The following is a 12,583-nucleotide window of genomic DNA, read 5'->3' as shown; positions in this document are numbered from 1 at the left end:
CTGCTGGCTATGCACGTGGTTCATTAGCCCTATCTCAATCTTCAGTAGTGACGTCAGTTCTGATCTCAGCATCGCACAAAGCCAAATAATAAGCTGAACCAAGTCAGGAACTAGCCGTGTGGCGCTGCATGCCCCTCTGCTCCCAATCCTATATACCTGTCCAGTCTCCACTCCATGGATCAAACCACGCACCAACACAACCAAAACATCTTCAGCTCGATCATTCATACGTACACAGCCACACGAGCAAACGCATCCATCAGCAGATAAAAAAAATGGATGTTTCCATCGGTTCAGTCTTGGGTGCCCTCCTGGCCGTGCTTGTCTCCACGCTGCTGATCAGAGTGCTGTTCCTTCTGGTGTGGAAGCCCTATGCTGTCAGCAGGTGGTTTAGGGGCCAGGGCGTCGGGGGCCCAAGCTACAGGTTCTTCGTCGGCTCCCTGCCGGAGATCAAGCGGATGAAAGCAGCCGGGAGCAAGATCATACTCGACGTCGGCTCCCATGACTTCATCCCGATCGTGCAGCCGCAGTACCGCAAATGGGTGGCAGATTACGGTACGTATCTGTAATTATACAACAGTATATAAATTAGCAAGTGATGTTCATCTTGACATTATTCGAATAATCGAATGATAGGATATTGATATATCCACTATCTGATTCCTGATTGCAATTGCATCATATATGTGTGTGTCGTCTGTCGTTCAGGGAAGACATTTCTGTACTGGTTCGGCGCAGTGCCGACCATCTGCGTCGCCGAGGTGGACCTGGTGAAGCAGGTGTTAGATTGATCTCCTAACCAATAAGCCCAACGGTCTATTGGGCCTTGGTCACGCGCCCTGATCGGGGGCGCCCAACCCTACATGGTTGGTGGGCCCCCGTCGCACTGCGCTATAAAAAGAGGTGGGGGCCGGCGGCTCAAAGCACGAGGTTTGCCGTGAGCCGCAAACCCCACCGACAAACCCTAGACCGATCTAAGAGGGCGCGCAGCCAGCGACGGGAAGCTCCGCTGACCCTCGCCCTCGTCACTGCTACGCCCCGTCTGCACTGCATCGACGTCCGTGCAACCTCTACTCCACCCGTCGCTGCCCGTGTGCTGCCTCCATCACCGAACCAGCAATGGCCAGCACAACCGCGACTTCATCTGAAGGCTCAGGTTCATCATCAGCACCTCTCTACCCTATCTCCCTCTCGGTGTAGTGTTCTAGATCTAAATGTGCATGTGCTTCACGGATCCAAGTGTTCATCCGCCTAGATCTACCCTAGTCGATCCACAGAATCTTAACAATGGTATCAGAGACTACTAGCACGTAGATCTAGAACGGGTACCGATTAGAAAAGAAAAAGATGAAGAGATCCAGTGCGGATCTAGAAAGAAGAAAGGGCTTCGGCCAACAAAGGGTTCGATTGAACCCTAAACTCGATCCCTTCGGATCTGAGAAAAGGATGATGGTTCGGGAAAAGTGAAGAACCGCACATCCAAACCCTAGATCGGGTTTTGGGATAGAGATGAAAACTGGAAACCGAATTAAAACCGAAGGTGATTCGGGGAAAAGAAAAACAGTGTCGTCCCCAACCCTAACCCTAACCCTAATCGAGAAAATCGTGCAAAAATCCGAACAAATGAATCAAAAAAAGGGGAAGAAAGGGAACGGGGTGGCCTACCTCGCCGTCGCGCGACATCGCAGTCACGCCGGCGCGTGGGGAAAAGAAAGGCCGGCCGGGGCTCCGCTCGCCGGGATCCGGCCATAGGGGCGCCGCGGCCAGGCCGCTCGACGGCGGGTGAGCGCGCACGCCGACGAGGGGGCCGGCGACGGCGCCGGGACCTCGCTGCTTCACCGTGGTCGCTCGGTGATGAACTGAGGAGAGAAGGGGAGAGCAGTGAGGCGAAGAGAGAGAGAGAGCGTGCGAATGGAAATGGAGGTTAGGGTTTCAGTGGATCGCCGCTGGAGCCGGTTTTTATTCCTCCGAGACATGTGCTGTGCCGTCGGATCTTGTTGCCCTTGAGATCAACGGCCAGGAAAGCTCGGGCCTCTTTTGGCCTAGGCGGGCGCTGCTGCTCGACCAAAATCCCGGCCCAGGCCCAGGTTGCAGCCTGGGCACGGGGGAGAGAGCGCCACGCGGCTGGGCCGCGGGCAGCTGGGCCAGGAGAGCTCGCGCGCGCGCCCGAGCAGGCCGTGGGCCGTGCTGTGGCTGCGCGCTGCTGGGCCGCGCGTGTACTGGATCGGGCCGAAATGGCCAAATAAAATAGTACAGTCGCAGTTTTTTATTTTCTTATTTTCCAGAAAATAATTTGATCAATTTGAATTGAATTTTTATGATAATTTTCTGTACAAAATTTATCCAACGATAATTTTGTTCAGTAAATAGTAAAGTTGCTTCTGGAAAATAGGAAAATGATTATTGAATGTTAATGTTTCCGCTGCGTATTTAAAGTAATTATGGACTTTTAATGAAATTCGAACCAACGGGAGAATTTGATTTTAAGAGCCAAGAGATAAAAATGAGTTGATTATGATATTGTTATTTTCTAACCAACGTTGTTAATAGCAATATTATAATTTTAATGATTATGCATTATTTCTATTTTTGCCCAACGGTGATGTAGATTTAATGCATAAAATAATTGTATGTTTTAATTTTGACCAACGTTAAACTAAGGCATGCAATTATTGTTGTTATTTCTTTTCTCACACTATTTGAATTGTGTTTTCAGGAGGATACAACTTAATGAGTTGTATCAAAGAGATCCCCACTCTAAAAGGTGATAACTATATTGAGTGGAAGAAAAAGATAGACCCGACTTTTATCCTCGCTGAGGTGGACTGGGTTGTCACCACACCGTGTCCCAAAGAACATGTGGCACCGGTGAGGGAGACAGATGAGACTGATGCTGCATGGCAGAATAGAGAGCGGGATTTTGCTCCCGTAAAGATGTCCTATGACCTTGAGCATAGGAAATGGGTCACTGCCAACAATAAGTGTTTTGACAATGATAAAGAACACGATTGAGCCTGCTATTGTGGGCTCAATTCCAGACTGTGACACGGTCACAGAGTACCTAGATAGAATAAAGAGTCAGTTCACTGGCTCTTCAAAGACATGTAACCCAGCTGATCAAGCAGCTAGTTACAGAAAGGTACTCTGATGGCGGCAGTGGCATTAGAGAGCACATACTGAGAATGAGCAATCTGGCATCTAAGCTCAAACCAATAGATTTGGCACTCAAGGATGAGTTTCTTATTCATTTGATTTTTGCTTCTTTGCCCAAAGAATTTGACACCTTTGTTGTTAATTACAACATACAGCCTGAAAAATATGATTTAGAAAAGCTCATAGCCATGTGTGTGCAGGAGGAGGAAAGAATAAAAGTTTCACAAGGTGGTTCTGTCAACTACCTAAAAGATAAGAAAAAGAACTATAATAACAGATCTTCCTCCAAGTCATCTGGAAAAGGTCCCATGCAACAATCTCAGAACTAGCAATTCCCAGTGGCTAAAGACCAGTGTCTCCACTGCAAGAAGACGGGACATTATAAAAAGAATTATCCTGATTTCTTAAAGATGATTATGAAGAATAAAGGTGAGAATATTATTATGTTCGTAAATGAATCCTTGTATATAAAGTTTTCAAAATCTACTTGATGGATTGATTCAGGTGCAACTATTCATGTTGCTAATTCATTACAGGGATTCCATTCGATGAGAACTTTGCAAAGAAGTGAAAGTTTCATTAAAGTCGCAAATGAAGTACAAGCAGATGTTGAGGCCGTTGGAGATCTTCCTCTAGAGCTTCCAGATGGCTTCATACTTTTTCTTAGAGATGTTCTTTATGTACCTTCTTTGCAAAGAAACCTAATTAGTGTATCAAAGTTGGACCATGATGGTTATGATTGTCATTTTAGAAATGGCAAATGTCGGATATTGTTTAATAATAAATGTGTTGGTCTTGCCTTCCGACAAGATGAGCTTTATTTGTTATCACTTCGTGAAAATGTGAATTCCGTATGTGATGTGAATGAAAATGTATCCTCATCGAACAATGGAAACAGAAAACGAAAGAGAGCTCACGATGCGTTGTCGAAATTATGGCACTGTCGTTTAGGCCATATTTCGAGGGGGAGAATAGAAAGACTAGTTAAGAATGATATTCTTCCTCCATTAGAGCTCTCAGAGTTAGAACAATGTAGAGATTGCATAAAAGGAAAGTATGTAAAGAAAATTAAGAAAGATGCCAAACGAAGTACAGGAATTCTACAGATTATTCACACAGACATATGTGGTCCTTTTCCTGTGAAAAGTGTGGATGGTTATGATTCATTCATAACATTCACAGACGATTACTCTCGGTTTGGCTACATTTATCCAATTAAAGAAAGAACAGAAGCATTGGATAAATTCAAAATATTTAAAGCAGAAGTTGAAAATCAGCATGATTTAAAGATTAAGATAGTCAGGTTTGACCGTAGAGGAGAGTACTACGGTCGGCATACCCCATATGGATAAGTTTCTGGACCTTTTGCAAGGTTCTTACAGGAGAATGGTATAGTCGCCCAGTATTCAACACCGGGCGAACCTCAGCAGAATGGAGTAGCTGAAAGACGTAACCGTACCCTGATGGATATGGTGTATAGTATGATAAGTTACTCCACTTTACCGATGAGCCTATGGATGGAGGCGTTAAAAACCGCCATTCATATTCTCAATAGAGTACCAAGTGAGTCGGTGCCCAAAACACCATATGAGTTGTGGACAGGAAGAGTACCCTCACTTAACCACTTGCGTGTGTGGGGGGAGCCCTGCTGAGGCTAAAGTTTTTAACCCAAACATTGGGAAGCTAGATCCCAAAACAGTGAGTTGCCATTTCATTGGCTACCCAGAAAAATCAAAAGGTTTTCGTTTCTATTGTCCTAACAGACATACAAAGTTTGTGGAAATGAGACATGTTGTCTTCCTAGAGGATGAAATGATTAGGGGGGGCATGGTAGCTCGAGAAATTGACCTTGAAGAGAAGCGGGTGTATGCACCCACTCCGATCATTCATGAGCCATTTTTCTCACTACCTGCTGTTGCTGCACCAACAGTACAAGACAGTGTGGTGTCAGCACCTGTTGTTATCCCGCCTGTGGCAACAATGAATGATGATGAGGAACCTGTGGCTCAGGATCCTATAGAACCTATTGCCACACATGAGGGGGAGCAACAACAGCCTCAAACAGAAAATGTGCCAATTGAGGAGGCCCCTAGAAGGTCTCAAAGAGTTAGAAAATCAGCTATTCCTGCTGATTATGAAGTGTATAACACTGAAGAATTTCAAATGGAGGATGATTCCACCTCATTTGAAGAAGCCATGAAAAGTGATCATTCATCAAAGTGGCTTGAGGCCATGGAAGATGAGATGAGATCAATGAATGCAAATAAAGTTTGGGATTTGGAGATAATTCCTAAAATAGCCAAAACAGTAGGCTGTAATGGGTCTATAAAACAAAACTTGACTCTCAAGGGAATATAGAGAGATATAAAGCCCGACTTATGGCAAAAGGCTTTACACAAAGAGAAGGGATTGATTACAATGAGACTTTTTCTCCAGTCTCATGTAAGGATTCCTTCAGAATCATAATGGCATTAGTGGCACATTACGATTTAGAATTACATCAGATGGATGTAAAGATGACATTTCTCAACGGAGACTTAGAGGAAAATGTTTACATGGCACAACCGAAAGGTTTTGTCATGGAAGGAAAAGAACGTTTGGGATGCCGCCTAAAGAAATCTATTTATGGATTAAAACAAGCTTCAAGACAGTGGTACTTGAAGTTTGATCAGACAATAAAGAATTTTGGGTTTAAAGATAATGTTGAGGACAATTGTGTCTACGCAAAGTTTAAGAATGGGAAGTTTATCTTCCTTGTCCTATATGTGGATGATATCTTACTTGCTAGTAGTGATGTCAGTCTACTACTGGAGACAAAGAAGTTTTTGTCCTCAAAATTTGATATGAAAGATCTTGGTGAAGCTTCGTTCGTTCTAGGGATCGAGATTCACCGAGATAGAAGTAAAGGGGTATTAGGACTGTCACAAAAGGCATACATAGAAAAAGTCTTAAAGAAATTCAGTATGTACAAATGTAGTTCCTCACCTGCTCCTATAGTCAAGGGTGACAGATATGGGGATTTTCAATGCCCCAGGAACCAATATGAGATCGATCAAATGAAAGTGGTTCCATATGCTTCAGCTGTCGTTAGCTTGCAATATGCTCAAGTGTGTACGCGCCCTGACTTGGCATTTGTTACCGGGTTACTTGGCAGATTTCAGAGCAATCCTGGAATAGAACACTGGAAATTGGTAAAGAAAGTCTTGCGTTATTTGCAAGGAACAAAAGGCCTCATGATGACGTATAGAAGATCTTATTCACTCCATATAGTGGGATATTCAGATTCTGATTATGCGGGAGATAATAGAAAATCCACGTCTGGATATGTGTTTACTCTCGCAGGGGGAGGTATTTCATGAAAAAGCTTAAAGCAAACCGTCACTACATCGTCCACAATGTATGCCGAGTTTGTAGCGTGTTATGAGGCAACGGGGCAGGTGAACTGGCTAAAGAAGTTCATACCCGGTTTGAAGGTGGTTGACGACATCAATAGACCACTGAAGTTATACTGCGATAATAATCCAGCAGTACAGTATGCTCACAACAATAGGTCAAGTGGTGCTGCCAAACACATTGACATAAAGTATTATGTTGTGAAGGATAAAGTCCAGGATCAAATGATAAGTCTTGAGCATATAAGTACCAAAAAGATGCTCGCGGATCCGCTTACAAAAGGATTACCACCCAACGTGTTCAGAGAACATGTAGCCGGCATGGATTTAAGGAAAAGCCTATGATTCCTAGACTATAAAGGGCCCAAAAGTTAAATTAACTATTTCAGATCAGAGACGTGCATCGTAGCTGTTAAATCTATCGGCGATTGACCGAGACGATGAAACATGCTCTATGCATCATCTGTGAAGAAATGAGTAAGGTTAAAAGGATTAAAGTTTAAAGTTTAAAGATAAAAGTAATAGTGAGATCAAGGGGGAGAATGTTAGATTGATCTCCTAACCAATAAGCCCAACGGCCTATTGGGCCTTGGTCACGCGCCCTAATCGGGGGCTCCCAACCCTACATGGTTGGTGGGCCCCCGTCGCACTGCGCTATAAAAAGAGGTGGGGGCCGGCGGCTCAAAGCACGAGGTTCGTCGTGAGCCGCAAACCCCACCGACAAACCCTAGACCGATCTAAGAGGGCGCGCAGCCAGCGACGGGAAGCTCCGCTGACCCTCGCCCTCGTCACTCCTACACCCCGTCTGCACTGCATCGACGTCCGTGCAACCTCTACTCCACCCGTCGCTGCCCGTGTGCTGCCTCCATCACCGAACCAGCGATGGCCAGCACAACCGCGACTTCATCTGAAGGCTCAGGTTCATCACCAGCACCTCTCTACCCTATCTCTCTCTCGGTGTAGTGTTCTAGGTCTAAATGTGCATGTGCTTCACGGATCCAAATGTTCATCCGCCTAGATCTACCCTAGTCGATCCACAGAATCTTAACAGCAGGTGCTCGCGGAGAGGACAGGTCTTTTCCCCAAGGACTACTTGAACGCCAACATGGAGGCACTCCTTGGCAAGGGTCTCGTTCTCACCAACGGCGAAGAGTGGAAACGCCACCGCAAGGTGGTGCACCCGGCCTTCAACCTCGACAAGCTCAAGGTCTGTCTGACGTCTGATCAAGCATACCTGATCCACTGCATATACAAATACAATGTGATTATTAATTATTCCTGCATAATGATTTATATAGTGCTTTCTTTAGGTTAAGTTTATTTTGTCCCTTAATTCCTTAACTTATTTAACATAATCGCATTATTAGTGCTGACTTGATTTCCTTTTTAAACTGGTATCCCCAGTCCTGTATGGACATTGCTTTCTTCAAACCAGAATTTATCTCTTTCAAAAAAAACATAATTGCATTATCATGTCGCAGGAGATGTCTGTGGTCATGGCAGACTTGGCGCAGCGTATGATGCAGCAATGGCAATCTCAGATACAGCAGGATACCAACCATGAGGCTGAAATTGAACTCAGCAGTGAATTCTCAGAGCTGACTTCAGATGTGATCGCGCACACGGCCTTCGGGAGCAGCTACAAGGAGGGCAAAGAGGTGTTCGTCGCGCAGAAGGAGCTCCAAGAACTCGCATTCTCAGCATCGCTTGATATCCCAGCTCCTGGTTGTCTAAGGTAAACACTGAGTATTCAACTAATCAACTGCATGCCATGCTTGCTACTTTGTGTAAAGGCAATGACTTTAGTACTACTAAATTATGAACTCAATCCAAATTCATCTCCATATATATACATGAAGGAAACTGAAATTGCCAACTAGCAAGAGCAGCCGACGAGTTGAAAAACTGGACCAGAAGGTGAGGAGCATGCTCATGGCGATAATCGAAGGGCGCCTTGCTGAGAAGGACACCAATGGATACGGCAACGATCTCCTCGGTCTCATGCTCGAAGCGCGCGCTCTGGAGCAAGAAGGGCACCAGATGCTCACAACCCAGGAGATCGTGGACGAGTGCAAGACCTTCTTCTTCGCAGGGCAGGACACCACCTCGCACCTCCTCACCTGGACCATGTTCCTGCTGAGCAGGTACCCCGAGTGGCAACACAAGCTGAGGGAGGAGGTGCTGAGAGAGTGTGGCAATGCAGTGCCAAATCCGGACATGGTCACCAAGCTCAAACTGGTAAACCTCGCATATATATCCCCTTCCAAAATTAATGTGGTTTCCCCAACTGTACAAACGAAACGACAAGTCAATTTTGGATGATGTTATATTGACATCTGTTGCTGTTGCTGTTCAGGTTAACATGGTACTTCTCGAGTCACTGAGGCTCTACAGCCCCGTGGTGTTGATAAGAAGGGGCACAGGCTCAGACATCCAGCTCGGCAGCATAAGGGTGCCCAAGCGAACAATGCTATCGATACCAATTGCATTGCTGCACAGGGACAAGGATGTCTGGGGCCATGATGCCGACGAGTTCAACCCTGCCAGGTTCGAGCACGGCGTGTCCAAAGGCGCTGGCAACCACCCGAATGCCCTGCTGTCGTTCTCCCAGGGGCCTAGGGCCTGCATTGGCCAGAACTTCGCGATGCTTGAGGCCCGTATCGGGATCGCCATGATCCTTCAGAGGTTCTCGTTTGAGCTCTCGGCGAAGTATGTCCATGCACCCAAGGAAGCGATCACCCTGATGCCCTGGTTCGGGCTTCCCATGATCCTGAGGAACCTTCGCGACTGAGATGTACTACCATATAGCCGTATTGGTGCCGCCAGGCACCGCCACTTTCTTTTCCCTAAGGTTTGTTACAATAAACAAACACTTGTGGGTGTTTGGTATGTGATGTGATGCTCCTGTATTTTTACTTTATTTACTATGCAGACATTGCTGTTTGCTTTCTTATGCAGATTGTAATGAATAAAACACTTGTCAGGGAGATTACCTGCAGTAATTATAGTTGTTTCCGACACCATGACAGCATCACACACAAAGAAGACATACACATCTTTTTCCGCTAAAACATGAAGCGTCACAATGTATAATTAGAGATGCGTCAAATGGACATGCATGTACCAAAAAGATACGTCTCTCATGTGTGTCAAAAGGCTATATACTTTGGATCCATCTCCGACGTTCTTAGAGACGTGCGGGGCCTCTAAATATGCTGTCGAGGAGGACTCCGAACGACGGGGGCTTCTGGGAGTATGCCAGCCTCGCCAAGGAGTCGGCCTCCTCATTGTCCCGCCGGAGGACGTGATGGAGATCGATGCCGTCAAACTTGTCCTCCAGCTTCCTGACCTCCGTGCAGTAGGCCTCCATATTCACGTCGTGGCAAGTAACTCCTTCATGACTTAGTTGATAACCAGTTCGGAGTCTCCTCATACGAAGAGGCACCGAGAACCTAGCTTGACGGCCGCCCGGGTACCGTGGAGGAGCGCCTCGTACTCTGCAACGTTGTTAGTGGTCCGGAAGTGGAGTTGAAGGGCATACCTTAGTTTGTCGCCGCTGGGGGATATGAGGAGAACCCCCGTGCCTACCCCCTCAAGGGTGAAGGAGCCGTCGAAGTACATGGTCCAATACTCCACCTTGACGGGGGCGGTCGAGGTCTGCTCCTCGGTTCACTCCGCGACGGAGTCGGCGAGGGCTTGGGACTTGATCGTGGTGCGGGGGGGGGGGGGGGGGGGGGCGTAGGTGATGTAGAGGCCCATGAGCTCGAGCCCCCACTTGGCGATGCGGCCGGTGGACTCCCGGTTGTTGATGACGTCCCCCAAGCCACTGGAAGACACGACCACCATAGAGTGGGCGTCGAAGTAGTGCCGGAGCTTGCGCTTGGCGATGAGCACGACATAGAGGAGCTTTTGGATCCTTGGGTCAAATCTAGGTGGGATCTTAAAGACCAACGTTGGCAAATCTAGGTGGGAGTGTCTATGTGTCATTCGGTTATTTTGTAGGCTTCCAACGTGATTACAGCCCATGAAAACAACCGATGCAGGGCATAGCAAAGATTCGAGTGTTTCAACACGTTGCAACACACAAATTTTGATCCATTGGATTTTAATCTTACGCCTTTTTGTTTTTTACTGTTTTGTTGCTTTTGTGGGCCGGATGCTTAGGTGGAAAGGTTGAATCCGCAGGCTTCATGAAGCCCAATTGTGCCGTCCAAATATGTATTGTGCTGTTTTTTTGTTGTTGTTGTCTAACAAATAACTAGGCTAGACAGGATGGTAAAATACACGTTTGAAAACTAAAAGACAAATTAAATCTAGAAAGGCCAAAAATTGCAAATCTCATAGCCCATACTGTAAGTGCAGGTTCGGATACAGGTGGTAACCATTACAGGCAAAACACACCATCAGGCCACACCATCTCACAACCAACCATGTCAGGCAAGAGAGGTTTGCAATGAGCTCTGAAAACATACAAGGTTCATCGTTGCCATCTAGCAAGTTGCGAACGTGTCATATATACAAAGATCATTACCATAATTGCAGCCATTAATGCTATAGTTCAAGCTACAGTTGAGATACCGTAGGGCCACTGGAGGCCAAATTTATATATAAAAAAACAACATAAAAAAGGGCTGCCAATTAAGAGCCAAACTTAAAAAAAGCAAAAAAACAGCTAATTGGACACCAAATTATTAAAACATCCTTAAAACAAGACAAGCAGTGAACTACGGATCAAATTTGTAACATGAAATTGATGGTTTCACTAAACCTATTAGTAGATTTTCTGGCTTTCATAGGAATTGGCGTCGTTGGCTGCAACTGGAGGAGCGGTGTGCCCAAATGATCTCCCTCCTCCTAGCTCATGCTGTGGACGACCTAAGAGCATCTTCAAAAGTTCCCTAAACCTCTTCCTAATCCTATGTTTTTAGAAGGATCCATAAAAAATCTATCTCCAACAACTCCTAATACAATCTCCTAATATTTTAGGAGTTGGAAAAAAACCCCCTCATCCGCGTAACTTTACGCGCCGTAGCCTCGCGCATATCCTTCGACTCCCTGCCGTCACGCTCAAGTCCTCCACGCTGGGGTCGCTCAGCCTCGACCGGGACGAGGAGGAGATGATGAAGTGGTGCGACGACGGCGGAGTTGTCAGAGCGGCGAAGACGCCGCCGCTGCCGCTGAAGCCGCAGCTGATGCGGTGGCAGAAACAGGTGCCAGGGTCGCCGGCCAAGACGCAGGTCTGCGAGCCCGAGGTGATCAACGTGTGGGAGCTCATGGATGGCCTCGATGACAAGGACGAGGAGGGCGACGCCGATGACGAGGAGCGGCGGGAGAAGTCGGCCCTAGGATCGCCCGAGTTCGATCCAGACATCATCGCCGCGTTCCGGAAGGCGCTGGATGAGATACCCCCCCCACCGGACGACCCTGGTATCGAGGAGTGTATCAAGAAGCCTGATGGCCTAGGCGGTGGCGGGGGCGGCGATGAGGTGGGCGTCAAGAAGCGCGAGATACAGAGGTTCCTGGGCATCGTGCGCGCGCAGATCAGCGCGTTCCAGCAGAGGAACGACGCGAAGCTCACCAAGCTGGCGCCGCCATAGCCGCAGCCGCCGGCTCTGCCACCGCCGCTGGACAGCGCCCGAAAGGTGGTGCTGTACCTCACAAGCCTCCACGGCATCCGCAAGATTTATGAGGACTGCTGGTCCACCAAGTCCATTCTCCAGAGCTACGGCGTGCGCATCGACGAGCGTGACCTATCGATGCACTCAGGGTTCAAGGACGAGCTCCATGCCGCGCTGGGCTCCACTGCGGGTAGCAGAATCCCGCAGGTGTTCGCGGACGGCAGGCACCTGGGCGGCGCCAAGGAGGTCCGCCGGATGCATGAGGTCGGTGAGCTGTCGAAGGCGCTCGAGGCCTGTGAGATGGCGCCCCCACCGAGCTCCGGCGGCAAGGGCTGCCTGCTGCTCCTCTTGATGCTCGGGTTCAAACTCGAGAAGCGTCACTCCTTCTGGGGAACCTATTGCATGCATATGCACAAATGA

The 12,583-nt window shown here is 47.5% G+C and overlaps 1 protein-coding gene and 1 pseudogene across 1 annotated transcript; both read left to right on the top strand.

Annotated features, from left to right (window-relative positions):
* The first annotated feature begins 201 nt into the window (after positions 1–201).
* LOC136458236 (cytochrome P450 709B2-like) lies at positions 202–9,593 on the top strand. Its single transcript, XM_066458215.1, has 6 exons — positions 202–555; positions 709–779; positions 7,600–7,752; positions 8,027–8,280; positions 8,405–8,783; positions 8,902–9,593. The coding sequence occupies exons 1-6, from the start codon at positions 276–278 to the stop codon at positions 9,334–9,336; spliced, it is 1,572 nt and encodes a 523-aa protein (XP_066314312.1). The 5' UTR covers positions 202–275; the 3' UTR covers positions 9,337–9,593.
* A 1,382-nt stretch (positions 9,594–10,975) lies between these two features.
* Positions 10,976–12,583, top strand: LOC136460582 (uncharacterized protein At3g28850-like; annotated as a pseudogene).

This window comes from Miscanthus floridulus, chromosome 6 (genome assembly GCF_019320115.1).
Source record: "Miscanthus floridulus cultivar M001 chromosome 6, ASM1932011v1, whole genome shotgun sequence".
NCBI classification, from domain to species: Eukaryota; Viridiplantae; Streptophyta; class Magnoliopsida; order Poales; family Poaceae; genus Miscanthus; species Miscanthus floridulus.
The sequence above is the reverse complement of the archived record's forward strand: the minus strand, read 5'-3'. Positions and strand labels throughout refer to the sequence as shown.

Coding starts and splice junctions, on each gene's coding strand:
- LOC136458236 (XM_066458215.1), top strand. CDS start 276: ATGGATGTTTCCATCGGTTCAGTCTTGGGTGCCCTCCTGGCCGTGCTT. Junction 780..7,599: donor AGGTGGACCTGGTGAAGCAG/GTGTTAGATTGA, acceptor TCTTAACAGCAG/GTGCTCGCGGAGAGGACAGG. Junction 8,784..8,901: donor TGGTCACCAAGCTCAAACTG/GTAAACCTCGCA, acceptor GTTGCTGTTCAG/GTTAACATGGTACTTCTCGA.